Genomic DNA, 27,766 nt, shown 5'->3' on the forward strand with positions numbered 1-27,766 from the left:
GAAGCAACTTGTGAGATTCAACTGGTCATATGCAGCAGGCAGTGGGATTGTGTGTCCACTACTTGGGAAGCATCAGCACCATGTGTGATCCATTTCACTAATACGCTGTCATCGTTGCTGGGCTATATATCTCACATTGGTATATAAACTGTTGTATAATATATTGTTACCAGTCTACTGGTGTATCACAGTTGGCAACAGAATTGCAAGTTTCTGTCCAGTGCCTATAATGATTGTGTGGGATCCAGTGGACCAAGTTGATTATGCCCACTGAACCATGACTACAGTGGCATAGGACTATGAGTGCCCTCAGCCACCATGATGTAGGATAGCCGGCAGTTGCGACTCACCTGACTCGTGCTCTGAGCCACTTCAAGATGACACAATTGTCTGTGCTTAGGACAGCAAGTTGCTATTTTAAGAGCTGGATTCTGTATCTTGTTGCATTATTTATAATGAGTCGTCTTATATTTGGAGAGAGACAAGTTAAGTAAATCTTTGTTTATTGTGTTATTGTGTTTGCTAGTCATTTCTGCTCCTGTCCAACTTTCCTATGATGACAATTTCTGCACTCCTCTGAAGCCCATCTCTCGTTTCCATTGAGTACGAAGTCATACACTACATAATCAATGTTTTTTATTCAGTTTTACATTTTTCATCTGTGTTTTTACTTCTTGAAGACATAGTCTTGAAAGCGTATGTTGGATCGTAATCCAGTGAACTTAGATATTCTTTCAAACAGTATAATTCGTCTTATAATTAATTGTATTTGGATAATGTAGTTTAGTTTCATTATGGACTGCCTACTTTCACCAACACTTGTGAAGAATTTGACCTTAATTCACTTCGGTATTCACACAAATAATGTGATAATGCCTTAATCTTGCATTAGACACACTAATACCATTAACAAGAGGCCAGTTACACAGGCACAGAGTTTCGTTAATAAAAGAACAAGTTAGCAAAAGCTCAACATTTTCTGGTGACAATCCTTTAATGACTTGGCATATGAAAGAATCAGAATTTTATTGCTTTCTCATTATTTACATAATTGTGTAAATCATTAATTTAAAGCACAAGAGATTTGTCAATATAAATAATGGAACTGAAGAAGAAGATAAGAAATAAAAATTTTAATTTACAGAAATCATTACAAAGCTATTTTTCATTCCTCTACAAAGAAACCTTAATCATCATTTAAAAATTATGTGAGTGAATAACAACATTTTGCACTAAAATAGTGTGTAATTTTGTCTTCATTAAATCTAGTTTCGTACTGTGAAGGTTTTTTCGCTTTTAATTTACCATAAATTTTCATGGCGATTTGCTGAAGAGTCTGGGTGGAGAGTTTTACCCCGTGAGTTGGACACATGAAATTATCTTTGTTTCTTATGTCATAGATATATTGAAAATGGTTTTGTGTAAATAATTCTGAGTTCGTATGCGTAAAGTTCATAAATGTAAATGCATTGAATACTTAAAATTTTTAGATCCTGGAATAAAGGTTGGCATAAATCTATAGGTGTAATATTACACATATTTCTAATAATAGTTTTGTTGAAGTAATAATATGCTATTTACATTATTTGCATTCCTCTGAAAGATTGTTCCATATCTTACCATTGATTCACAATAGCTGTGGTAAACAACTTTCCTGGTGTCCACATCACTTTTGTGAGACAACATTGTCATTGCAAATGCAAGACTGTTTAGCTTTCTTGCCAAGTAGCTTATAACAGAAGACTAGGTTAAATTTTTTTCCTGAAATATACCCAGGAATTTGACATAAACTGCTTTTCTATGTTCCATGATTTATATGGATTATTCGAAAGTTACACGATTTTGACTGTTTAGTTTTAAACTGTGCTAGTTGATGATGCTTTCATGTTTAATTTTAATCCATTTACAACTCGCAATTAATGGGCTTACTAAGAAACAGGTAAGCTTTTGTACATTTGCTAATGATGAACTGTTCTATGATTATGTAAAGCACAAATGAATATTTCGTCCATAAAGGACGGCATTATAATGGCTGTGATTATTGATAAATACAAATACAAGATGATGGTGTGAACTATTGAAATGCATAACAGCAAAATAAATAAGTGACTGACACAGGAAACTGTTTTATTTGTATTATGTAAAGCAGTTATCATTATTCCTGTTAACAACAAATAGGTTTACCTGCAGTATTTTATTTACTTACATTTTATCACCCCATTGGACTACCTTAGTCAGTTTAATAAAAAGGGTTTTCATGTATCCTCCTAGCCGAGTACTACATTTCCTTGGTCTGAACTTCCTGTCTGAAATCACCCTTCTCATTGTTTATTTGTTGGTCATGGTTTGTAATCCAGTTTATTTGTCTTTGATTTTCTTAATTTTGTCTGTTTCATTTTTTAAAATCTTTCTGTTATTTCACATCTGCCTTACTTCCCATTAGCCGTCTAATGTTGCTCTTACTGTTCCACAATTCACTATTGTTCTCCATAAGATTCTGATTTCTGGTGTCCTGGTTAGATGCCAAAAGAACGAAATGTGTTTTATGTTATAAAATTCCTGCATATCAGCTTTCTTGTTTGAAATAAAAGAAATAGTTATTGTCATGTTTTGGCTTACTAAATGTATTTTATTGAAATCAGATTTAAGAATACATACAGAAGACATCAGTCTTTACCACACTTTTCCACTTCTCACACATAGTAAGAACAGTTAGTCAACAGCATATGATGAATTTGTTATAAGGAGAGTTAAGTCCACCCAAAAAATTTTCAACAATAAAATTTGTAAGGTACAATTAAAAGTATTATATAATTATGTAAGATGTTTTAAAAGTAATCGGATGGTTAGTTAATGGAACTATCTGTCTTGCTGTGGTCATGTGTGCTTTAAGGAAGCTAAGTGATCCACCATTTGTTTACAGTCGTATGAACAAGATGAAGATGACCAATATGCTCCAGGGTATGACGTTGGTTCATTTCCTAAAGATTTTGGATATGGTCCCTTCGACCAGGATGGCGATGGTCCCCCAGGCCCTCTGGCTGGTGAGCAGAAACCGAGAATATTGCTGATGGGCCTTCGGAGGTGAGAAATAAAATAAATTATCAGCAGTAACATTAACATACTAATTCATGCATGTTTTCATTATGAAAACAAAAATGAAGTACAAACGATGTGGAGTAGTGAAAAACAGGATGCTGTGTATTGATTTTAATAGGGCTGATGTTGGGGTTGTCCTGAAACGCATTGTGTGAAGAGAAGTAAAATAATTTTGGTGATGAAGATTAAAATTATACCATTCATTGTTCAATGCCAGTATGGTCACAGATTTCCCAAAGCCTTTCTGTCCAAAGCAGTAAAACATTATTTGTTCAGGAGGAATTTTAGGTATTGCTGTTCAAAAACTTAATGGTTTCCACTCTCATTTTTCCTGGTGGTGTGTGTTAAAATATATTATCAACAAGTATTCATAAAGGTGAAGATTGTGGGCTGATCTTTAAGAACATCTCTAGTGTATTGTCATGTTTGTTTGCTAAAAATGTGTTCTAAATTATTGAATTGCACTTTCTAGAAAGAGATGCCTTTGTAATATTTAAACACCAGCATTTTTGATGATGAAGTGAATTATTACTCTGCCAATGTGGTTAATGTTAATCTTACCTAAGTCATAAAATCTAGGCTGCTGCTTGGTTGCTTTCATACTGAATGCTCACCTCAACTGTGCTGGTGTTGGCAATATAGCACATTTTCTATGTAGACAATACTTAATTTTGAGGAGGCTATGACACTACTTGAAGCCATAATATTCATGAATGGATCTAGATGATGGTTTATATGGTTTATGCAAGAGACGTTTATTCACCTTTGAATGAGGGAATTATGCCTTTCAGGGATTTCTTTTGTATGTCATTGTGTTTCCGATAGCTACTGATGATCTTCAATCTTGAATGGGAAAAATGGGACTTGCAAACACTGTTTGTCTATCAACACACCTCAGGTGGCCTTTCAAGTGTAGATCTTGTGTGCATTGCCAGCACAGGAAGTTGCTCACATAATTTATGTACAACACAGCATCATCATTTGAATGTTGAAGCACTATCGTATGACTCAAAAAATTAAAAATTTACCACCTAGAGTTTGCTTGCGGTCAGTAATGCAAGATGATGTTGGTCACTGCATATAAATTATGGTTTTTAGGTGAGACGAGAATAAAATTGAACTACGTGCTGTCATTTTGGAGGCATCTGGGAGGACCATGTCAATGCAGACAGTTCACAAGTGTCTACATGTGACCAATTTGGTCTCTAGGCATCCATTACAAGCAATAGTAACCCCCACCACCACCAACACTATTGTGCGCAAAGAAGGTGGGTAAAGAAATACCTAAAATGGGACGTTGACGAATGGTGTCAGTTCCTGATCACTGACAAGTGCAAGATTTGTCAGATGCCTGATTACTGTTGAAGAATAGTATGGAGGTAGCCAGATACCAAGTCACATCGTAGGCATGCAGTCTTACAGTGCCAGCAAAGAGGGGTTCAGTCATGTTGTGGGCTGGTATCATGGACAGACGTCAAATGACTCATCACTGTCGAATGTTCTTTGATGGCTGTGTACCATAGGAACAGTATTCTTCAACCTATTTTCTAACCGTAGAGCCAACACTTTGGCCATTGGTTTGCCTATCAAAATGATAATGCATGCACAAACTGCACCCATCTTGTGAACACCTTCCTCCAAGAGATAGAAAATGGCTTCGTGGTACCTGTAGTATCTGCTAACATGAATGTGGCAGAATGTACTTGGGGCCAGGTCCAACTTCCAGTATGGCATCACAGAAACACTCACCAGATACTGAAGACCTCAGTTGGGCCTTTGTCAGGAAATGGGACTGGCTTGAGCAGCAACGCCTTGAACATCATGTGAACAGCATGCCAAGGTGGGTCTAAGTATGTTACCATGCACCGGATGGAGCAATGCAGTACTGATTTAGCTAGTAGCAGTTTTTGATTTGCTCCCGGGGGGCTTATAACTGTTTTGTGAGTACGTGTTTATCAAGCATGGGGCTGGCAAGCCACTGTACTTCTTCCTTTCCTGTGTTGTGGTCTTACTCTCTGACTTTATCTTTTCTCAAACTTCTTATCTTCAAGACAGATTCCCTGCTGACAAGCTAGTTTGCTCATAGCTCTTACCACATATTTTGGTTAACTCTGTTCAGTCCTTACATCTGGGTTCGATCTCTATCTTTTCAAAATTTTTTTACACAAGCACAGGCTATGTAGTGATGCTCACTCAATTGTCTTGCATGGTAGCCAGTCCCTGTGGCAAGGTTGTCAGGTACCTGCTCACTTACAGATGTTTGACTGTGCAGGAAACCTACTATTGATGAGCAAGCTATTACCTTCTCACACCTGCCTAAGAATAGGTGCCATCGTTCATGTTGGGGCAACTAGACCCTGGGAAATGCCCATCGAGCCCTGTGACCATTGCTCTGGCTGGATGGCACCTGTGGAGAAGAGTCGCCGCTCAGAGTAGACGGAATGGCAGATATTTGGCACAGTAAAAAGACCAAAGTTATCATTTGGTGGCTATAACACTCCATCTCTTCAAACAGAGCTGAACTATTCAGTGCAGATTATTATGGCCATTATTAACTTATCTTTCTTGGCCATGCTGTAGGAGGAAAGCAAAAATAAGCAAGTTGCAGTAACATACTTCCTCCAGGTCTTGGTTTACAACCAGACTGCTTGAGGCTGCATTCTAACTATTGAGCTGATGTCCTTTGAGAACAAAATTGGAAATATATTTGGAGAAATCTCTTCCCTTAGTCACTAAAGAAGTGGTTCTGTCATTATTAAAACAGAAGTATTACTCTCTTTGGAAACCTATTACCATAACACCCCATAAGAGCATGACCCTTGGTACTGGGTTTAATTTTTCACCGGTCCTTAATGCTGCAAGCAGATGAAGAAGAGATGGGTCTACTCCGTAATCTTGTATGTCAAGATTGACACTAGAGTACTCATCTTTACTTTTGAGGAAGATTTTCTTCCTGTGAGAGTCAGAATTGTGGTCTGTCATTGTGATGTGAAGCCATGTTTTCCACCCCTGATTCAGTGCTTTAAATGCCAATGCTTCGGGTATATGTCTTCCCCATGCAAAAAACCGAATGTGTGCCGACTTGATTGGCCAATATAAGAAAACTCGCCTTGTGAGCTACCACCTTCTTGTGTCGAATGTAGAGATGGCTACCCTCCCTGATCCCAGAAATGTTACCTGTATTAAGGAATACAAAATCCAGGAACTTAGTCTCAGATCATCTCTCACATTTTTTAGCTTGGAGAAAGTATGTCTCTTGTATGCTGTCCCAGTGGTATTGGCATTGATTCACATAGGCGTTGGAGCAGGGCACATACTTACCTGAAGATGGCCACCTTAATCTGAAAACTCTCCTTCCCTTTCCTCCTGTTTGTTTAGGGACTTCGATGTGTACTTTCTCCTGTGGGTGGAGGCAGGGGCCACACATCATCATTTAGTAGTGACCTTTTGATTAATGAACTTTGTTCCGACCTTGATCTGTCTACTCAGCGATGGTAATCTGTCCTTTTACGTGATACCCAAAGCACCTTCTTGGCTATCAACATTATGATCTCTATCTCCAATCGTGTGGCTTTGCTACATGATGAACTTTTTGCCTGTGACCACGTCTCAGTGACCTTTCTATTTACTTGAAAGCACTCAATGGACCAATTTCCACGTTGGGCTCTCCTGAAGGCCAACTGGCAGTTATGAACCTCTGCCATTAGTTGCCCTCCTCCACCTGGTTGCCTTGACGTGGTTGTGTGAGACGTCTCTGACTCAATCACATGTGTTGCTGGAATTATTAACCCACTTTCTACAGGCCTTCTAAACTGGTGACTGGTGCCAAGTGGGACTAACAACATTACAATAGCTATTCGGGATCATTGAAGGGCTATGCAGTGTCTCAAGCGCAACCTTCACAGAACGTCCTCATCATTTTTAAGCATCTGTGTGCAATGACTCACTACATAATAAAACACAGTGAGAAGAAATGCTGGCAACACTATGTCTCCTCCTTGGAAACATAAATGCCGTCATCCCAGGTGTGGTCATGCTCTGTAGTTTACTAGGCCGTCAAAGGTAAACAAGTGTTCTGGGTCTCCCCCTTTTGGTGGTAAATCTAATGATGCATTGTTTACTGCTGAACAGTTCATGACCCACTGCAACATTGTTGACTCCCCTTACTTTGCTCCCTTTCAAATGTGCAAAAGATAAGTTGACATTCCCCTATACTTTATCCCCATAATGAATTATATAATGACTGGGAACTGCTTCAAACTCTTGTCACATGATACAGCCCTGGACCTGATTTGATTCATAATCAGATGATCCAAAATCTGAATGTGATTAACAGGCTCCATCTACTTAAGGTCTTTAACTTTATCTTCAAGATGATGTTTTTCTTTTACAGTGGAGAGATAGTGTCATCACACCAACCTGTAAACCAGGAAAAAACCAAACATCCATCGACAGCTACTGACTGATTAGTGACCAACATGTTCTGCAAACTGCTTGAAAGGATGATATATCTGAAGGGCCCCACTTTGAATCTTTCCCATAGCTTCCAATTATCTGCTGCAAAAACTTGAGTACAACATTTTTGTCATCCTGCCACGATTTATCCTGACCCAGAACTGTGTTTTGGTACCAAGCACTTGGACATAGTGAAATCCCAATTTTTTTGTGCTCTTCTTTGACGAAAAGCAAATTGGCTGCCACATATTTGTCAACCAAAGACTACCTGCATGCGAAAGCTTAACATTCAATGCTGCCTAGCCTACATCTTTTGGAGTGTGGATCATGCTATTGTACTCCATATTTACTGGGTGCCCCCTGTGGGTTCGGGGGTTATAGTAGGCCCACAGTATTCCTGCCTGTCATAAGAGGTGACTAAAAGGAGTCTCAAACGTTTCGACCTATATGTAACGGTCCCCTCTCGGGTTTGACCACAATATTTCCAAAGTCTTCCGAAGAGCGAGCTAATTGGGGAAGGGTGCCTTACATGGTGCATTGCGTCCATCGTGCATTGAGGCCTTTAGCCAGCTTTCTCGTCATCGTATTGCTGTCCCGCTCACTCTCCATCTCTTGGGCGAGGATACATTCCTGGGTACAATTTCCACTATGCACTGTGCAGTGTTGCTTTTTGCAGAGATGACGACCATGGACTTGCTTGCACCATGATATCCAACATGGAAGCCAGTCCGTTGTGGTGGGGCTGCCATGTACCCTGTTAGTTGTAGCCCCCTGACAACACAGGGATCGCTCTGCTGATGCGTGCGCTGTTAACTCCCCACGTATGCCAAGGAGTAGATGCCTATCTCCCTGGGGCATCGGGACTCCCGGCAATGGTCATCCTGCCAGGTGGCCCTTGCCACGGCTGGGTGGCGCCCGTGGGGAGGGCCCTTGGTCAGAGTAGGTGGCATCAGGGCAGATGACCTGTAATGAAGCGTGGTACATCACCTCTTGATGGTGGGCAGTCGCCAGCAGTCTCTAAGCGTTCTCGGGTTCAATTCAACGCTCAGAAGTACGATCACAAAATGTTCCCCTCCCTGGCCACACTGTGGGAGGAGTGTAAGGCTGAGGATGGCAGTGACACTTATTCGCCCCGCTTCCTAGTTTGTACGATGGGGAGTCTTTCATGTCAACAAAGCCTCAATTCTTCTTAGAGTATTTAGAGGACAAGTTTGGGGAGGTGGAGGGCTTGTCCAAAATGCGCTCTCGGTCAGTATTGATAAAAACGGCATCCTCTGCCCAGTCACGAACGTTACTTGCTTGTGACAAGTTGGGGGAAGTTTCAGTTACCATCACACCCCATAAGAGTTTAAATATGGTCCAGGGTATTATTTTCCATAGGGACATTCTTTTGCAATCTGATGACGAGCTGTGAGCCAATTTAAAGCGTCGAGGTGTTCATTTTGTCCAGTGCGTTCATTGGGGTCCGAAGGATAGTCAGATTGCTACTGGTGCCTTCATCTTGGCCTTCGAGGGTGATACGTTACCAGAGAAGGTCTACCGCTGTGATGTCAAGCCCCTATATCCCTCCTCCAATGCAGTGCTTTAAGTGCTGGAAGTTCGGCCATATGTCTTCCTGCTGTACTTCCAGCCTCACATTTCGAGATTGCTGATGCCCATCACATCCCAATACTCCATGTGCCCTGCCTCACATCTGTGTCAACTGCGGAGGGGCTCATTCACCTTCCCCCTGCGGATACGGGGATTAGAATAGGCCCGCGGTATTCCTGCCTGTCGTAAGAGGCGACTAAAAGGAGTCCCTCCCCCTCACGGGGGTAGTTCGCGCCTGCGTCCGGAGACGGACGGTTCCACGACCTATCATCGTGGTCCTTTTGGTTTTTTCACTTCTCGTTTCTTCCTTCCTTTTGTTGGTTCCTTTCTTTGCTCTTCTCCACCTCACTGTCTTCCTTACTCTTTCCCTTGCCTTCTCCTTGCCTTCTCATTGCCTTTTTCTCCTTGCCTTCTCATTGCCTTTTTCTCCTTGCCTTCTCATTGCCTTCTTCCCCTTGCCTTCTCATTGCCTTCTTCCCCTTGCTTTCTCATTGCCTTCTTCCCCTTGCTTTCTCATTGCCTTCTTCTCCTTGCCTTCTCTGGTCTCCGCCTCGGCGTTTGAGACAGCCTGTCCTCTTTCTCCCTCTCTCTCTTCTTTTTCCTCTTCTTCCTTCCTCCCTGTGCGTGCCTGAAGGCCGACCCACGCGTTCTCACGCGTAGCCGGTGACGGGGTAACGCGTAATTCCCCGCCCTGGGTAGACATGTAAGGCACGCGCGTACCCCCTGGTAAAGGCCAGGCCCGGGGAGGGGTGATTGCCTGAGCTGATACCTTCTGACCATGCCGATTGGTCCCTCCGTCTGTTTCTCGGGAGGTGTGACCTGAGGTGTAAACATTCACCTAAGGCGGGAGCGCCCTCTGAGAGGGTCCCCACAAGGAAGGAGCGCGCCATCGGAGACGCTGGCAATCATGGGGGATTCCTCCGCAATGGATTCTACTCCATCTCTTTCGACTTCGACCCAAAAACGGAAACGTGACCAGCCAACAGTGACAAAAGTACTACCGCCTGCCCCACAGTTCCTCGTAGTTTCTCGAACTGAGGACGGAAAGGATTTTTCCTCTGTCAACCCTTTCGTTATTCAGAAGGGCGTAGATGCCATAGCCGGATCTGTCAAATCCTGTACCAGGTTGCGTAACGGCACCTTATTACTAGAAACTGAGAGTGCCTTTCAGGCACAAAAACTGCTTCGGGCCACCCTCCTGTACACGTTCCCTGTCCGGGTGGAGGCCCACCGAACTTTGAATTCGTCTCGTGGTGTGGTCTATACTGGCTCCCTCGACAGATTGACTGACGAGGAGCTTCAATCATTCCTCGCTGAGCAGGGCGTGACGGCTGTCCATAGGGTCATGAAAAAGGTCAACAATGACCTTGTACCGACCCGGACAATTTTCTTGACCTTCGATAGTGTTAAGCTGCCATCGCGCATCAAGGCGGGCTACGAGGTTATTTCTGTTCGCCCCTATATCCCGACACCTACGCGCTGCTACCAGTGTCAGCGTTTCAATCACACTCGACAGTCTTGTTCCAATGCGGCTAAATGTGTCACCTGTGGCAGGGATGCCCATGAGGGTGACTGTCCACCTCCGTCTCCTCGTTGTGTGAACTGTCAGGGTGACCATGCCGCATCCTCCCGCGACTGTCCTGTCTATAAGGAAGAACGCTGTATCCAGGAAATTCGGGTCAAAGAGAAAGTGTCCACCTCGGCTGCTCGCAAGCTATTGGCTAGTAGGAAGCCCACGCTGCTCCCAGCGGGGAAATACAGTACTGTCCTCGCCTCTCCTCGGACTACCCGGGAGGTAGCAACCCAGACATGCGATCTGACCTTCAGCACCACGGTCGTCCGTTCGGCCAGTGCTAAGATCGCGCGGTCGACGTCTCCTCTTCCTCCCATCACCCCACAGACACGAGCACCTTCCTCAGCTTCTGCTAAGACGAAGACACCGAAGTCAGATGCACGGGCCTTCAAGAAGGAACCATCCCGTGCAGACTTCCTCCGTACCTCGACCTCCCAGCCTTCGACCGGTACTTCCACTACACGTCCTTCCAAAAAGGCGCATAGGAAGCACAGTTCTCCTTCCCCGCCACGGCGCATTTCTTCTCTTGCGCCACCCAGCGGCTGCCGCCCCAGGCCGTCATCCGTTTCGCCTGGCCGCACCGCTGGTAGCCGTACATCTGGCCGTTCACTGGCGGAGGAAGCTCCCCCTCCCGGCCATCCTCCCGAGATGGCCGATGACCCTATAGACCCAATGGACGATGACTGTCCGCCTACTGATAGCGGCGGCAGTGCTCGCTCGAAGCCAGGCCCTAAGCGGCCTTCGAGGTGACCACTTCTCTCATCTTTCTTTTCTTACGATGGCACTTATTCACTGGAATATTCGCAGCATTCGCTCCAACCGAGAGGACTTGAAGTTGCTGCTCCGCTTGCACCGTCCGCTTGTCGTAGCCCTCCAGGAAACGAAGCTACGCCCATGCGATCAAATTGCCTTGGCACACTACACCTCTGTGCGTTTTGACCTACCCCCTGTGGTAGGTATCCCAGCTCATGGAGGGGTTATGTTGCTGGTCCGGGATGATATTTACTACGATCCCATCACGTTGCACACCGGCCTGCAGGCAGTTGCCATCCGCATTACTCTCCCCACTTTTACGTTTTCCTTTTGTACCGTTTACACTCCATCGTCATCTGCCGTTACCAGGGCAGACGTGATGCAACTTATTGCTCAGCTACCTGCACCATTTTTGTTAACTGGAGACTTCAATGCCCACCATCCCCTTTGGGGCTCTCCAGCATCCTGCCCGAGGGGCTCCTTGTTAGCAGACCTTTTCAACCAGCTCGATCTTGTCTGCCTCAATACTGGCGCCCCTACTTTTCTTTCGGACACATCTCACACCTATTCCCATTTAGACCTCTTTATATATACTCCCCAACTTGCACGCCGGTTTGAGTGGTATGCACTCTCTGATACATACTCGAGCGACCACTTCCCGTGTGTTATCCATCTCCTGCAGCATACCCCCTCTCCGTGCTTCTCTAATTGGACCATCTCCAAGGCAGACTGAGGGCTCTTCTCTTCCAGGGCGACCTTTCAGGATCAAACCTTTCCAAGCTGCGATCGTCAGGTCGCACACCTCACGGAAGTCATTCTCGCTGCTGCTGAATATTCCATCCCTCACCCTCCTTCTCCACGTCGCGTACCGGTCCCCTGGTGGACCGCAGCATGTAGAGACGCTTTACGTGCTCGTCGACGTGCTTTACGCACTTTTAAACGCCACCCTACAGTGGCGAATTGTATCAATTATAAACGATTACGTGCTCAGTGTCGTCGTATTATCAAAGAAAGCAAGAAAGCCAGCTGGGCTGCTTTCACAAGCACCTTCAACAGTTTTACTCCTTCTTCTGTTGTCTGGGGTAGCCTGCGCCGGCTATCTGGCACTAAGGTCCACTCACCAGTTTCTGGCTTGAAGGTCGCGAATGACGTCCTTGTGGCCCCTGAGGCTGTCTCCAATGCCTTCGGCCGCTTTTTCGCAGAGGTTTCGAGCTCCGCTCATTACCACCCTGCCTTCCTCCCCCGCAAACAGGCAGAGGAGGCTAGGCCACCTAACTTCCGCTCCTCGAATTGTGAAAGTTATAATGCCCCATTCACCATGCGGGAACTCGAAAACGCACTTGGCCGATCACGGTCCTCTGCTCCAGGGCCAGATTCTATTCATATTCAGATGCTGAAGAACCTTTCTCCTGCGGGTAAAGGTTTTCTTCTTCGTACATACAATCGCATCTGGATTGAGGGACATGTTCCCGCATGCTGGCGCGAGTCTATTGTTGTCCCGATTCCTAAGCCAGGGAAGGACAAGCACTTGCCTTCCAGTTATCGACCTATCTCGCTTACCAGCTGTGTCTGTAAAGTGATGGAGCGAATGGTTAACTCTCGATTGGTTTGGCTGCTCGCGTCTCGACGCCTACTTACCAATGTACAATGTGGATTTCGTAGGCGCCGCTCTGCTGTTGACCATCTGGTTACCTTGTCGACCTTCATTATGAATAACTTCTTGCGGAAACGCCCGACCGCGGCTGTGTTCTTTGATTTGGAGAAGGCTTACGACACCTGTTGGAAGGCGGGCATCCTCCGCACCATGCATACATGGGGCCTTCGCGGTCGCCTCCCTCTTTTTATTCGTTCCTTTTTAATGGATCGACAGTTCAGGGTACGTGTGGGTTCTGTCCTGTCCGACACCTTTCGCCAGGAGAATGGGGTGCCACAGGGCTCAGTTTTGAGCGTCGCTCTCTTCGCCATCGCGATCAATCCAATAATGGATTGCCTCCCAGCTGATGTATCAGGCTCCCTTTTCGTGGACGATTTTACCATCTATTGCAGCGCGCAGTGTACACATGTCCTGGAGCGCTGTCTTCAGTGTTCTCTTGACCGTCTTTACTCCTGGAGTGTCGCCAATGGCTTCCGTTTTTCTGCCGAGAAGACGGTCTGTATTAACGTCTGGCGCTACAAAGAGTTTCTCCCACCGTCCCTACGACTCGGTCCCGTTGCTCTCCCACTCGTGGAGACAATCAAATTTTTAGGCCTTACCTTTGACAGGAAACTTAGCTGGTCTCCACATGTGTCATATTTGGCCGCCCGTTGTACCCGTTCTTTAAATGTCCTCCGTGTTCTCAGTGGTATGTCGTGGGGAGCGGATCGAACCGTCCTACTTCGTCTATATCGGTCGATCGTCCGCTCCAAGCTGGATTATGGGAGCTTCGTATACTCCTCTGCACGGCCATCCATCTTACGCCGCCTCAACTCCATACAACATCGGGGTTTACGACTTGCGATCGGAGCATTTTATACCAGTCCCATAGAGAGTCTTCATGCTGACGCTGGCGAATTGCCACTCACCTACCGGCGCGATATACTGCTTTGTCGGTATGCCTGTCGGCTACTGTCAATGCCCGACCATCCGTCTTATCGTTCCTTTTTTGACGACTCTCTTGACCTTCAATACGGGTTGTATGTCTCTGCCTTGCTACCCCCTGGAGTTCGCTTTCGTCGCCTCCTTCAACACCTTCATTTTTCACTCCCTGCAACCTTTCGAGTGGGCGAGAGCCGCACGCCACCTAGGCTCCAGGCTCAGGTCCGCGTCCACCTCGACCTCAGCTCGCTCCCAAAAGAGGTCACCCCCGGTTCGGTCTACCACTCCCGTTTTTTGGAACTTGTTCGAAGTTCAACAACATGACTTTCATTTATACAGATGGCTCTAAGACCAATGACGGGGTCGGGTGTTCCTTTATTGTCGGGGCACAAAGTTTCCAATACCGGCTCCATGGCCATTGTTCGGTCTTCACAGCTGAGCTCTTTGCCCTCTACCAGGCTGTTCTTTACATCTGCCGCCACCGACATTCTGCTTATGTCATCTGCTCAGATTCCCTGAGCGCCATCCAGAGCCTCAGTGATCCGTACCCGGTTCACCCTTTCGTACACCGGATCCAACGCTCTCTTCAGCAGCTGGTGGACGTCGGTACGCCGGTTAGCTTTATGTGGGTTCCTGGCCATGTCGGTATCCCTGGGAACGAAGCTGCAGATGCCGCGGCCAAGGCTGCGGTCCTCCAGCCTCGGACAGCTTCTTGTTGTGTCCCTTCGTCCGATTTTAGCAGGGTCATTTGTCGGCGCGTTGTGTCGCTGTGGCATGCCGATTGGGCTGCACTTACCGACAACAAGCTTCGGGCCTTAAAACCTCTTCCCGTGGCTTGGACGTCCTCCTCACGCCCTTCTCGGCGGGAGGAGGTCGTTTTAGCAAGGTTAAGAATTGGACACTGCCGGTTCAGCCATCGCCATCTGCTGATGGCTGCGCCGGCGCCGTTCTGCCCATGTGGGCACTTGCTGACGGTTAGACACATTTTAATGTCCTGTCCTGATCTTAACACACTGCGCCTCGATCTTAACCTGCCTAATACTTTCGATGCCATTTTAGCGGATGACCCACGAGCAGCTGCTCGTGTTCTTTGTTTTATCAATTTGACAAACCTCGCTAAGGACATTTGATGATGTTTTTTAATCCTATGCCTGTCAGTCTGTCTTTTATTGTGTTTTCCCTTTTAGTTGTTGTTGTCAACTTGTGCCTCGCGGTGCATTCTTAGAGTAGTCAGGGCGCTAATGACCATTGAAGTTGTGCGCCCGAAAACCACAAAAAAAAAAAAATCATTCACCTTGCTCGCCGAACTGCAGGATCTTACAGAAAGAGCGGAAAATCATGGAATTGTAGCGGGACTTTGAATTTCGCCGCGCTACACTCGTTCCCTCAGATAAAAAATATCCCGTTGCAGCAGTACGAGCGCTCGACGGCAGAGAAAATACTAAAATTGTAACTCTTTTTTTGTTTCCTATCCGTTTCTTGATTGTCTCTTGATAGCCGAAGCTTAAGGTAGACATGATCTGATGAAGACGTTAAAAAAAAAAAACTTATTAGCTAGTCTTGATCTGATTTTAATGTGTAGGCATATTGTGGAAGTTGTTAAGAAATTCGGAGGATGGAAGTAGCAAAGTAAATTAAATTGCATACAGTATGAAGATAATTTTAATTGGTATAAATTAGTGATTCCTGGCCGATTGCAAGATTTCGGAGCAGACTTTTCACGCAGAAATGAAGGAGATTTTTGAAGACCTGGACGCCGCACGAAAGAAGACAAGTTAACCTGGTAAAGGATGCACTCTTATCTACACCACTTCCCCCTGTCAGTTACATTTTCTTATTCTCTGTTTCTTTTCAATAATTTTTGTAGTGGAAATTGGTTTAACTTTTGCTCAAAAACGCCACAAGGACCACCCCAACAATAGTTTTTCTGTAATACGAAGTCCGATCTGCATTTCTTTCTTTCTTTCCCTTTTTTCACAGTCATTAACGATTTAAAAAAAAAACCTTTTCACTCACGATTTCTTCCCACATTTTCAACCTTTTCTTTTCTTCTCTTCTATTTTTCTTTTTGATTAACCACTACAGAATACAAGACCCTGGACTGACTGACCTATACTGAGGCTAAGAGGAAATAAGGATGACTCCATCCTGTGCGAATGACTTCCTCATATGCCGCCGCTACGACAACCGTGATGGGCACTACCCACCCTGTTTTGCTCCTGTGCCACCTACCTCGGGAACACACCCCCCCCCCCCCCCCCCACACACACACACATACACACTCTCACACACACTCTCACACACACACACACACACACACACACACACACACACACACCACCAACACCACCACCACCACCCCCCAATCGGGGACGTCCGGACCCCACTTCTAAGCTGGAGAAGCGTCCAACTTGTTTGGCTCCTCTCACTCGTAAGGGATCCCTTGGGTCCCTCCCTTCCCAGGTTTCCACAAGTGGGAAGGATGACGCCCAACAGTGGCACAAGTGCCCACAAGCAGCTGGTTGTAGGGCTTCGCGATCCTCCTCTGTCCCAGAGACTGAATCTTTGAAGCCCTCCTAGCCAGTGAAACCCAAGGAGCAGCGAGAAAAGTCCAAGAAGAAGACCTCTAAGACCAAGGAACTTGCGGTGGCACCCACGTCACTGCAACCTTAAAGTTCTGCATCTGGGGATGAGATGGAAATTCTGGCATCCGCTGAGGACCTAGATCTTGCTGGTCCCTCAGACAAAATGGATAGCACTTGCACAGGTACTAAATTGGTGGCAGCAGGTGACCCAGCGGCATAATCTGCCTCCTCGGTCCCTTCACGCCTTTCTCGGCCTTGGACAATGTCATCCTCCAGTGGAACTGCAGTGTCTTTTGCACCGTCTTGCTGAGCTCCGACAACTTTTCAGCCTTCACCCATTCCTCTGCATTGCTCTTCAAGAAACTTGGTTTTCGGCGGTGCGAACCCCTGCCCTCCGTTGCTATCGGGGTTATTATAGGAACCGGGCAGCTTATGAAAGGTTGTCTGGTGGCGTCTGCATCTGCGTCCTTCACTCTCTTTACAGCAAGTCTGACCCTCTACAAACACCTTTAGAGGCTGTCACTGTTCAGGTGTCAACGCCTCAGGCTGTTACTGTCTGCAATCTCTATCTTCCAGTGGATGGTGATGCCCGCAGCATGTCCTGGCTGCACTGATAGCCCAATTGCCGCCACCTTTTCTGTTACTGGGCAACTTCAACACCCATAACCCTCTGTGGGGTGGATCAGTGGCAACAGGCTGAGGCAGCATCTTCGAGCAAGTATTGGCACAGCTCGACCTTTCCCTTTTAAATAATGGTGCCTTCACACATTTCAGTGTGGCGCATGGCACGTACTCAGCCATCGACCTTTCGATCTGCAGCCCTAGCCTATTACCATCTGTCCAATGAAGTGTGCATGACGACTTGTGTGGTAGTGACCACTTTCTGATCTTTCTGTCACTGCCACAGCATCACTCTTCTGGGCGCTCCTACAGATGGGCTATGAATAAGGTTGACTGGGACTTACTCCATTACCACTATTGAGCCTCTTTCCAATGATGCCATTGATGCGGGGGTTCACTTGGTCACTGCTGGTTACTGCTGCAGAATCTGCCATTCCCTCTTCGTCTGGGTCCCCTCGGCGGAGGACTGTGCCTTGGTGGTCGCCTGAGATCGTTGAGGCGATTAAAGATGGCAGGCGGGCACTCCAGCGTCACAAGCTACATCCCTAATTGGAACACCTCATCACCTTTAAACTTCTCCATGTGTGAGCCCGCCACATCATTCGCCAATACAAGCAGGAGTGCTGGGAAAAGTATGTCTTCACCATTGGCCTCGGTACCTCTCCATCGCAGGTTTGAGCCAAAATTAGGCGACTCTATGGCTCTCGGACCCCCGTCAGTGTCCCTGCGCTTTCACTGAATGGAGCAGTCTGTACTGACTCCGACACAATTGCAAACCGCTTAGCGGAGTATTTTGCTCAGAGTTCTGTTTCTGCGAATTACCCACTGGCCTTGCCCTCTCTGAAAGAGCGGTTGGAACGTCGGAGCCTTTCATTTCACACGCGCCACCCTGAATCGTACAATGCTCCATTCAATGAGTGGAAATTCGAAAGTGCCCTAGCCGCTTGCCCTGATACGCCTCCCGGGCCTGATCATATCCACTGACAGATGCTCAAACACCTCTCGGTGGACTGCCAGCGATGCCTCCTAGACCTTTTCAACCGTATCTGGGTTGAGGGCGATTTCGCGTCGCAATGGCGGCAAAGCATTGTAATCCCTGTTTTGAAACCTGCCAAAAACCCACTGGAGGTGGACAGCTACCGCCCCATTAGCCTCACCAACGTTTTTTTAAGTTGCTCGAACGCATGGTGAGCCGGCGGTTGAGTTGGCTACTCGAGTCTCGGGGCCTTCTGGCTCCGTCTCACGGTGGGTTCCCTAAGGGTCTTCGGGGTCCGCTGCCAATTTCATACAAAATTTTAATTTTCTGTCACTTCGTACCTTCCGCTTGCAAGTTACAGCCTCCCATAGTTCCTCCAGAGTTCAGGAGAATGGGGTACCGTAAGGATCTGAATGAAGTGTCTGCATCTTTTTAATTGCAATTAAAGGGCGGTGGGAATGTCTGTCTCAGCTTCCTTGTATGCTGACGACTTCTGCCTATATTGTAGTTCCACTGGCATTGCAGCTGCTGAACGGCAGCTGCATGGCGCTGTCTGCGAGGCACAGTCTTGGGCTATAGGATGACCTCCAGTTTTTGGCTGCCAAGACCTGCATTATGCATTTCTGCCGGTGACGCTCTGTTCACCCTGAGCCATGGCTTTATCTTAACAGTGAACCTCTTGCTGTGGTGGAGACGCATTGCTTTTTGGGATTGGTTTTCGATACCCAGTTGACTTGGCTGCCTCATATTCGGCAGCTTAAACAGATGTACTGGGGGCATCTTAACGCTCTTCGTTGCTTAAGCCACACAAGCTGGGGTGCCGATCGGTCTAGCCTTCTACGGCTGTCCCAGGCGTTAATTCAGTCCCGTATAGATTATGGGAGCCTGGCTTATGGCTCGGCATCTCCTTCCGCATTGCGGTTGCTGGACCCCATCCTTCACAGCGGGATCCGACTCGCCACTGCAGCTTTCCAAACAAGCCCTGTCAACAGCATACTTGTGGAGGCAGGTATCCCTCCATTGTAGTTCCAGTGCCAACAATTACTGGCCGCTTATGCTACACACATTTGTAGCTTGCCCGGGCATCCCAATTATCGTCTCCTGTTCCCTCAGTCGGTCGTCCATCTTCCGGAACGGCGGCCCCGGTCAGGGTGTAAGATAGCGGTTCGCATCAGAGCTCTTCTCTCTGGGCTTGAGGTTTTGCATCGTCCACCTCTTTTCTGGGCCCCTCTGTGCATACCCCCGTGATGTGTGCCCCACCCGTGCCTTTGGCTCAATTTGGCACAGGGCCCTAAGGACTCAGTCCCTCCTGAGGCTCATGTTGGTTATGCTCTTACTCTAGGGGATCATTATGAACAACGCTTATTGCTGGCTGACTGCAGTGTTTTTACTGCCGAGCTCCACTTGAAACAGAAGTCATTCGGAAGCTGTCACCAATGGGCTTACCACCTAAGCCACATACCACTACCCACCACCAGAAGCCAACTAAGCTGTCCCTGCAACCCAAGCAACCAACTACTCCCATAAGTAAAGAAAAAGTCCTTTGAGAAGTGATTCCAAGTCCAAGAAAGTTGTGGTTAAACCTTCGGATCGGCGCGCGTTCTCCCTCTCTGATGGGGATTACACTCTTGAGGATATGGAATTTGAAACGGAGGAACTGGAGAGCCAGGAACCGGCTAACATTCCCCCTGACCTCCCCGGTAAAGCTCCACCTCCGAGGAAGAAAGACAAAAACGATGTTTGCTAAACAATGGCTTTCACAGCGACTTCTGTGTTGCAGTGGTATTTAAATCGATATTGCTACATTTGGAAGAATTACAGCTCCTAGTTCAGGAGAAACTGTTCTGCATGTACTTACAAGAAAAGCGTCTTAGTCACCGACAAACCTGCATTACGGGGTTGCCACCCATACTGGAAGGACAATATTATTGGAGAGAGGGCTAAAAGTGGAGTGGCTGTTCCCATTGATGACAGGTGCCACTCCTATCCTGACCCTCTTATGGCGACCATACAAGCAATTGCAGTGAAAGTTTTTGCACTCTTTAATTTCGCAGTGTGTTCATTGAACCTTCCACCTAATGATACTTTGAATGCAGACGCACTGGCAGAACTCTTCCAGGCACTCCCACAACCATTCCTCCTTGTGGGGAACTTTAATGCACACAATGTGCTGTCCTCCAGGGACTCTTCCATTCTGAGAATATCTACCTTCTAAACATGGGTCAGATGACACAATTTTCCACAGTGCAGGTTGTTTTTCAGCCATTGACGTTTGTTTTTGTTCCCCAGCAATTGCAGACTCAGTTCAGTGGGAAGTGGCTACAGTTTTACATTCTAGTGACTGCTTCCCAGTGTGGATCTGTCTCCAACTAGGACAGTGGCTGACAGGAGACAACGCAGATGGATGATACAAAGGGAAAATTGGTTGCATTACAGTCGACAGGGTATTTTTGAACAAAAGGATTGTGCAAAGGAGACGGTGGTCCATATCACTTGTGAGATCTGACGGGCTGCCACAGAGTCCCTCCCCTGGTCTAGTAACCATCTCAGATGACAGCATGTAGCTTGGTGGAATGATGACTGTTGATTGGCAATCAGGACCAGATGAACAGCTCTGTGGAACTTCAAACACAGTCCAACTACAGAAAACCTTCATGCCTTCAGATCTGCAAGAGCACATGCAAGGCGAGTAATAAAAGAATGGAAGAGGGCTTCCTGGTGGGAATTCACAACTTCCATTAATTGGACCACTTCTACTGCGCAAGTTTGGGACTCTATAAGACAGATTTCTGGCTACGGCAGTACACTTCTCCTTAAGGCCTTGTGAAGTAATGGGATCTTGGTAGACACACCAGAAGACATCGCTCAGGTTTTAGCTGAACACTTTTTTTTACTGTCACTACATCAACCAGATAAACTCCTGCTTCTCAGGTGTTCCGTAGGATTACAGAGGTGAGGAAGCTTAATTTCTTCTTGCATAATGAGGAAGTCTACAACCTTTCGTTCTCTATGTGGGAACTGGAGTCAGCTTTGTCTGCAGCCGGAGACACTGTTCCTGATGAGATCCATTATGCCATGGTTTGTCATCTGTGCACTGAAGCAAAAGGACAGCTCCTCTCCTGTTTCAGTCAGATCTGGTTTGATGGACAGTGCTCCACAACTTGGAAGGAGGCAATATTAATTCCATTCTGGAAATCAGCCAAGGACTGTAGTGCACCTAAAAGCTACCGAAGTGTAGCCATTACTAGTTGTATGTATAAGACTCTTGAACGCAAGGTCAGCCGCCGCCTCCTCTGCCTGCTCGAATCCCCAGAGTCACCAGAGCCGCTCCCAGTGCAGTTTCAGGCGCTACCGCTCCACCGTTGACAACTTAATTCTACTGAAGATGACGATACAGGAGTCTTTCTTATGCTGAAACCATTTGCCTTGTATTTTTTGACCTCAAAAAAGCATATGACACTTCTTGGAGGTACAACATCCTTCGCCAACTTCATGAATGGGTACTACATGGACGGCTGCCACTTTTTATCCTATTCATTCTTGAGGATCGGCGTTTTTGATATTGCATTTTCGATTGCCTTGTCTGACTGCTGTGTTCAATAGAATGGGGTCCCCCCAGGCAGTGTCACATTGTTTGCCATCACTATCAATGGCATTTGGCATTTCCTCTGCAGTCGGGTGGCCTGTCAAATGCTCTTTGTTTGTGGATGACTTTGCAAACTTCTACTCTTCCTCTGATCTTATGACGTCAACGACGACAATAAGGCTGCTATAGCTAACTATCAGGAGGCTGGAAACCTGGGCCAGGACAACTGGTTTTCGATTCTCACCAGAGAGGACTACATTTGTCAATTTTAACCGTGCCCGTCAAAGTCTTAACTAACCAGTGCTCACAATGGGGGACAATATTTTACTTTTTCAAGAAACTGCGCACTTTTTGGGTTTATTATTTGACTCAAAATTAACTTGGTTCACACACCTGAAAGACCTATGAACAAAAGGCTTCCAGTCATTGAATCTATTGAAATTCCGTCGGAGAAAAACATGGGGAGCTGACTGGTCCCGCCTCCTGCAGTTTTATAGGGCATTTGTTCTATTACATTTAGATTATGGCAGCATGGTCTACGGATTAGCCCGTGCTTTCTACCTCAAGATGTTAAACACTGTCAACCCTGAGGGCATTTGGATATCGACTGGAGCCTTTTGGAACAGCCTAGTTCAGAGTCTGTGTTCAGTGGTTGGTGAACCATCACTCTGGATTTGGTGACTTATCCTTTTGGCTCGACAAGCACGTAAAATCTAAGCATCACCTCAGTCATTGGCATTTAGTTAGTGGTCCAACCCAGAATGGCTGTTCAGGAATTGGCTCTGTGCGACCAAGCCATTTGGAATACATACTACAGACTGTCTCAAGGATCTGGATCTCTCGGGCATCAAAATACACAGCCAGAGATGAGACGCATTGTCACCTTGGCATCTTCTGAAGCCCAAAGTTATTTTACACTTTACACAGTTCAAGTAAACTTGTACTCCAGATTATGTTTGTGCAATTTTTTTCAGCCATTTTAAGTACATACCACAGTTCGTTGTTTATACCGATGGATCTCAACAAGAGAATGTTCTCGGTTGTTCTGCTGTTTTCCCTGATAGGATTTTCAAAGTGCGTCTTCCGGAACAATTTACAAATTATGATGCAGAAGTATGGTTTTCTGATGGCACTGGAGAGGGTTCACAGCCATCACCGTACAAGGTTTCTTGTCTGTTACAACTCACATAATTCACTGCAAGCACTTCACCAAATATATCCCATGGACCAGCTGATCCAGCTCACCCATGACTCCTTGCAGCGGCTCCGAAACTGCGGTAAGGTGGTGATCTTTTGATGGGTACCTAGCCACATCAGGATAGAGGGAAACGACGTGGCCGACAAAGCCGCCAAGGAAGCATGTCGGGCTGGTGTTGTGCTTCAGTGGCCCATCCTGTTGCATGGCATCATCTCATTTTCTGATGGACGCATCATGTGTCAGTGGGAGAATGAATGGTTGTAGGTGATAGAAAACAAACTGCAGTTGCTCAAATCAACCACAAAGGCATGCCAGACTTCATGTCAGCCTAACCGCTGGAAGGAGGTTCTGTTTACCAGACTGTGCATCGGACGTAGTGCTTTAACACATGGCTTCCTCCTTCAGTGCGAGGAACCACTACTCTGTGAAGTTTGTGGTGTGCCACTGTCAGTACAGGATATTTTGGCAACATGTGTCCTACATGCTGATATTTGGACCACCCTCAGTCTCGTTGGAGATCTGTCCACCATCCTCGGAGATAGCGATTCCATTGTTACAAGAGCGCCGGCCGCGGTGGCCATGCGGTTCTAGGTGCTTCAGCCACGAGACTGCTACGGTCGCAGGTTCGAATCCTGCCTCGGGCATGGATCTGTGTGATGTCCTTACGTTAGTTAGGTTTAAGTAGTTCTAAATTCTAGGGGACTGATGACCTAAGATGTTAAGTCCCATAGTGCTCAGAACCATTTTTTCTTCTTCTTCTTCTTCTTCTTCTTCTTTTTTTTTTTTTTTACAAGAGTGGTGAAATTTTGTGAACTGTCAAGCCTCATCCCTAAATTGGTGGGGAAGGGAGGCAGGCTTTAATACATTGTAAACTGCTCTTCATGTGGTGGCAGCCTTCGTCCCTGCCTGTGAGATTAGCATCCTGACTTTACATTAAGGCACTGATGACCATGATATTGAGTGCTCCTCACCTCTGATCATCATCATCATCATCATTACAGAGTAAGACTGGCCACTGGAGTTCTCTGGACTAATCCCATTGACAGTCTCCTTGCTGAAACAGTAATCTTACCTATTTAGTTCCAATGCTACCACCTCTTGCTCACGTATGCAATTACCATACAACAATTATCTGTTCACTTGACTTATCAGGTTGTTTTTACATGCAAGGGGCATAAACCTCCTGACACTTACTCTCAGGTGGGATTGTTGTTGAGGTCTTCACTCCAAAGAGTGGTTTGATGCAGCTCTCTGTGCTACTCTATCCTGTGTAAGCCTCTTCATCTATGAGTAAGTACTGCAACCTATGTCCTTCTGAATCTGCTTAGTTATTCATCTCTTTGTCTCCTTCAACGATTTTTGCCTTTCACTCCTCCCTTTGATTCTAAACTGCTGATCCCTTGATGGCTCAGAATGTATTGTACCAACTGATCCTTTCTTGTAGTCTAGTTGTGCCACAAATTCCTCTTGTCCCCAATTCTGTTCAGTACCTCCTCATTAGTTACGTGATCTACCCACATAATGTTCAGCAGCACCACATTTCAAAAGCTTACATTCTCTTCTTGTCTAAACTGTTTATTGTCCATGTTTTACTTACATACCGTATTTACTCGAATCTAAGCCGCACCTGAAATATGAGACTCGAAATCAAGGAAAAAAAAAATTTCGCGAATCTAAGCCGCACCTGAAATTTGAGACTCGAAATTCAAGGGGGGAGAGAAATTATAGGCTGCATCTCCAAATCAAAACAAAGTTGGTCCTTTTTAATATAAGACACAATTTAGGTCGAATGAATGACGATACAGCTACAGTAGTTTGGTTCGAGTCGTAAGCTTAGCAGTTAAGCTTTACCAGGTAGCCATTGCTATGCGTCAGGCGCTCCGTCCGTATTTATAAGAGTACCCTTCCTTTTCCATGTGTTTCGTCTGGTTTGAATTGATTGCTTGTTTTTCTTTGATCTGATAACCACAGTTTTCTTTGTTATAGGTGTTTATCACTCTAAGCTGAAAATGCATTACTGTACTGTGTCATGCATTGTTTGTCGCATTCTGATAGTGCGTGTTTATGGCCTGTCACCACTCGCAGCATGGCTTGCTTTTGTGCGCGCTACTGCCGCTTTCTTAAAAAAAAAAAAAAAGGGGGGGGGGGGGGGAGAGAGAGAGAGAGAGAGAGAGAGAGAGACAATGGCAAGAAACTGCTGCTTTCTTTGATAATGATAAACAAGAACCAACTAATAGATTGCGTATGATAGAAGATGTTCTGAACGAGACTTTAGTGAAAATTTTTCACCGTTCGAAAATCTTTGCAGGCGCCTCTTTATTACATTACATTCTACACATAAATTAGAGTCATCTTAGATTTAAAAATTTAGTCAATTGCCGTGCTCCATTTCTGACTATCACTATTAAGCATAAGAATAATACAAATATAAACATGACATGAGATGTATATTCTTCCGCGTTTGCTGTTGTCTCACCCTAGTTTCGTAGTTTATTAGGCAGACAGGATTTAAATGAGATAGCAGCAAACATGAAACAATACATGGCAAAATGTTTATATGCTTATTATTCTTATGGTGACAAGAATACTGCATGTGATTCACAATTTATAAAAGTTCCTATTAGCAACCATCTCTTCTCACAGATAGGAAAAATTCAGAACGTAGAGCTGGCCATATTGACAAACATCCCAAGCAGTCTTGCCAGTCGGATTTTCGCAGTACATTGAAATGCTGCTACATTCTAAGATGAACAACACGGAATTTGTATTTACTTCATTGGATAATGTATGAAAATGCAGTGGTCGAAACTCGGGACAGAGAAAATAGCTCGTCTTCCACCTTTTTTTTTTTTTAAATTTATTTACTGACGCACAGGTTTTGGCGCCAGTATTTATCTTTGTGCCTACAAAGCATGCCTGTGTAGTGCTACATATATTCAACGGCAGAAGTAAGTTGTGGTGGCACCCACCAACTTTTTTCTGAATTTCCACTTGCTTTGCACTCGATTTAAGCCGCAGGCGGTTTTTTGGATTACAAAGACCAGAAAAAAAGTGCGGCTTAGATTCGAGTAAATACGGTACATGGCTACACTCCATACAAATACTTTCAGAAAAGACTACCTGGCATGTAAGTCTATACTTGATGTTAACAAATCTCTCTACTTCAAAAATGCTATCCTTGCCATCGCCAATCTATATTTTATATCCCAGGTGGCATTATCAGTAGAAATATGCCTCTGCTGAGACATAACCCCCCCCCCCCCCCCCCCAACATTTAAAGAATGTGTTGCCCATGTATCCACGCAGTAACTGGTTAGTCCATCCCTCATGGTCCATGGACCTTGCCAACATGGGGTAGCTTTTATGCCTTTACAATATGGATATCTGTACTGTAGGTCCCACCACAACAGAAGGGTATCTAAGAAGAGGCCAGACTAACCCATGGTTCCTGAAGAAGTGTAGCAACCGTCTCAATAGTTACAGGGGCTGCAGTGTGGAGGATTGACTGATCTGGTCTTGTTACATTAGCTAATGTGCCCTGTGCTGGTGCAGCAAGGTACAGCAAACGGCTAAAAGCAAGAGGAAACCACAGCTATTATTCTTTTTTCCCAAGGCCTATGCCTTAATGATGATCACATCACCTTGGATGAAATATTCTGGAGGTAAAATAGTTCTCCATTTAGATATCCAGGTGAAGAGTGTAGTTATCAGGAAAATCAATTCTGGCATGCTACACGTTAGAGTATTATGTTTGATCAGGTCGGTAGATTAGATAATCTAGAGAGGTAGAGGGATAGGTCAAAGTTACGTATAGTGGGAATTAGTGTAGAATGGTGGCAATAGGAACAGACTGCTAGTCAGGTGAGTACAGGGTTATAAATACAAAATCAAATAGAGTGAATGCAGGAATAAGCCTAACAATGAATGAGAAAACAGAAGTATTAGTAAGTTATTATGAACTGTGTAATGAACACGTTATCATAGCCAAGAAAGGCATAAAGCCAACACCTGCCACTGTAGTAAAAGCTTACATGCCACTAGATCCACAGCTATGAAACAATTTAAAGAATGCAGATAAGATAAAGGAGAGAAAAATTTAATAGTGATGGGGGACACTAATTCAGTAGTAGGAAAAGCAAGACAAGGAAAAATAATTGCAAAACGTGAACTGGGCGAAAGGAACTGCAGATAGCATAATTTAATCATAGCTTAAATTTGGTTTAAGAATCGTGTGGGGATGTTGTATAAATTGAAGAGACCTGAAGACTCTGGAAGGCTTCAGATTGATTATATAATGTAAAGACAGAAATTTCGAAACAAGTATTTTAAACTATAAGACATTTCCAGGGGCAGATGTGGAATTTTTCTGTAATTTATTGTTTGTGAAATGTAGATTAAAAGTGAATAAATTACAAAAGGTAGACATGGATCTGAAGAAGTTGAAGGAACTAGAAATTGTTTAGAGTTTTAGAGAAAGCATTAGGAGGTGTTGGACTGAAACTAGGGTATAGAACACAATAGAAGACGAATGGCTAGCTTTGATACATGATTTAGGGAAGGCAACAGAGGATCAAATAGGGAAAAGGACAAGACCTAGTAGAAATCTGTGGACACTACAACAAATATTGAATTTAATTGTTGAAATTAAAAAAAAATAGAAGTAAATAAAACGAAACAGACGAAAGGGAATAAAGATGTCTAAAAAAATGAGATAGAGAGAAATGGCTAAGTAGGAATGTCTAGGGTACAAGGCTG

The 27,766-nt window shown here is 45.3% G+C and overlaps 1 protein-coding gene across 1 annotated transcript in view; it reads left to right on the forward strand.

The window, feature by feature from the left end:
• The window catches only part of LOC126475707 (ras-related GTP-binding protein C), a 114,873-nt gene that overhangs the window by 40,876 nt on the left and 46,231 nt on the right, over positions 1–27,766 (forward strand). Inside the window, exon 2 of the mRNA XM_050103487.1 lies at positions 2,924–3,084. Coding sequence (XP_049959444.1) covers positions 2,924–3,084 — 161 coding nt within the window. The remainder of the gene's footprint in view (positions 1–2,923; positions 3,085–27,766) is intronic.

This window comes from Schistocerca serialis, chromosome 1, assembly GCF_023864345.2.
Source record: "Schistocerca serialis cubense isolate TAMUIC-IGC-003099 chromosome 1, iqSchSeri2.2, whole genome shotgun sequence".
NCBI classification, from domain to species: Eukaryota; Metazoa; Arthropoda; class Insecta; order Orthoptera; family Acrididae; genus Schistocerca; species Schistocerca serialis.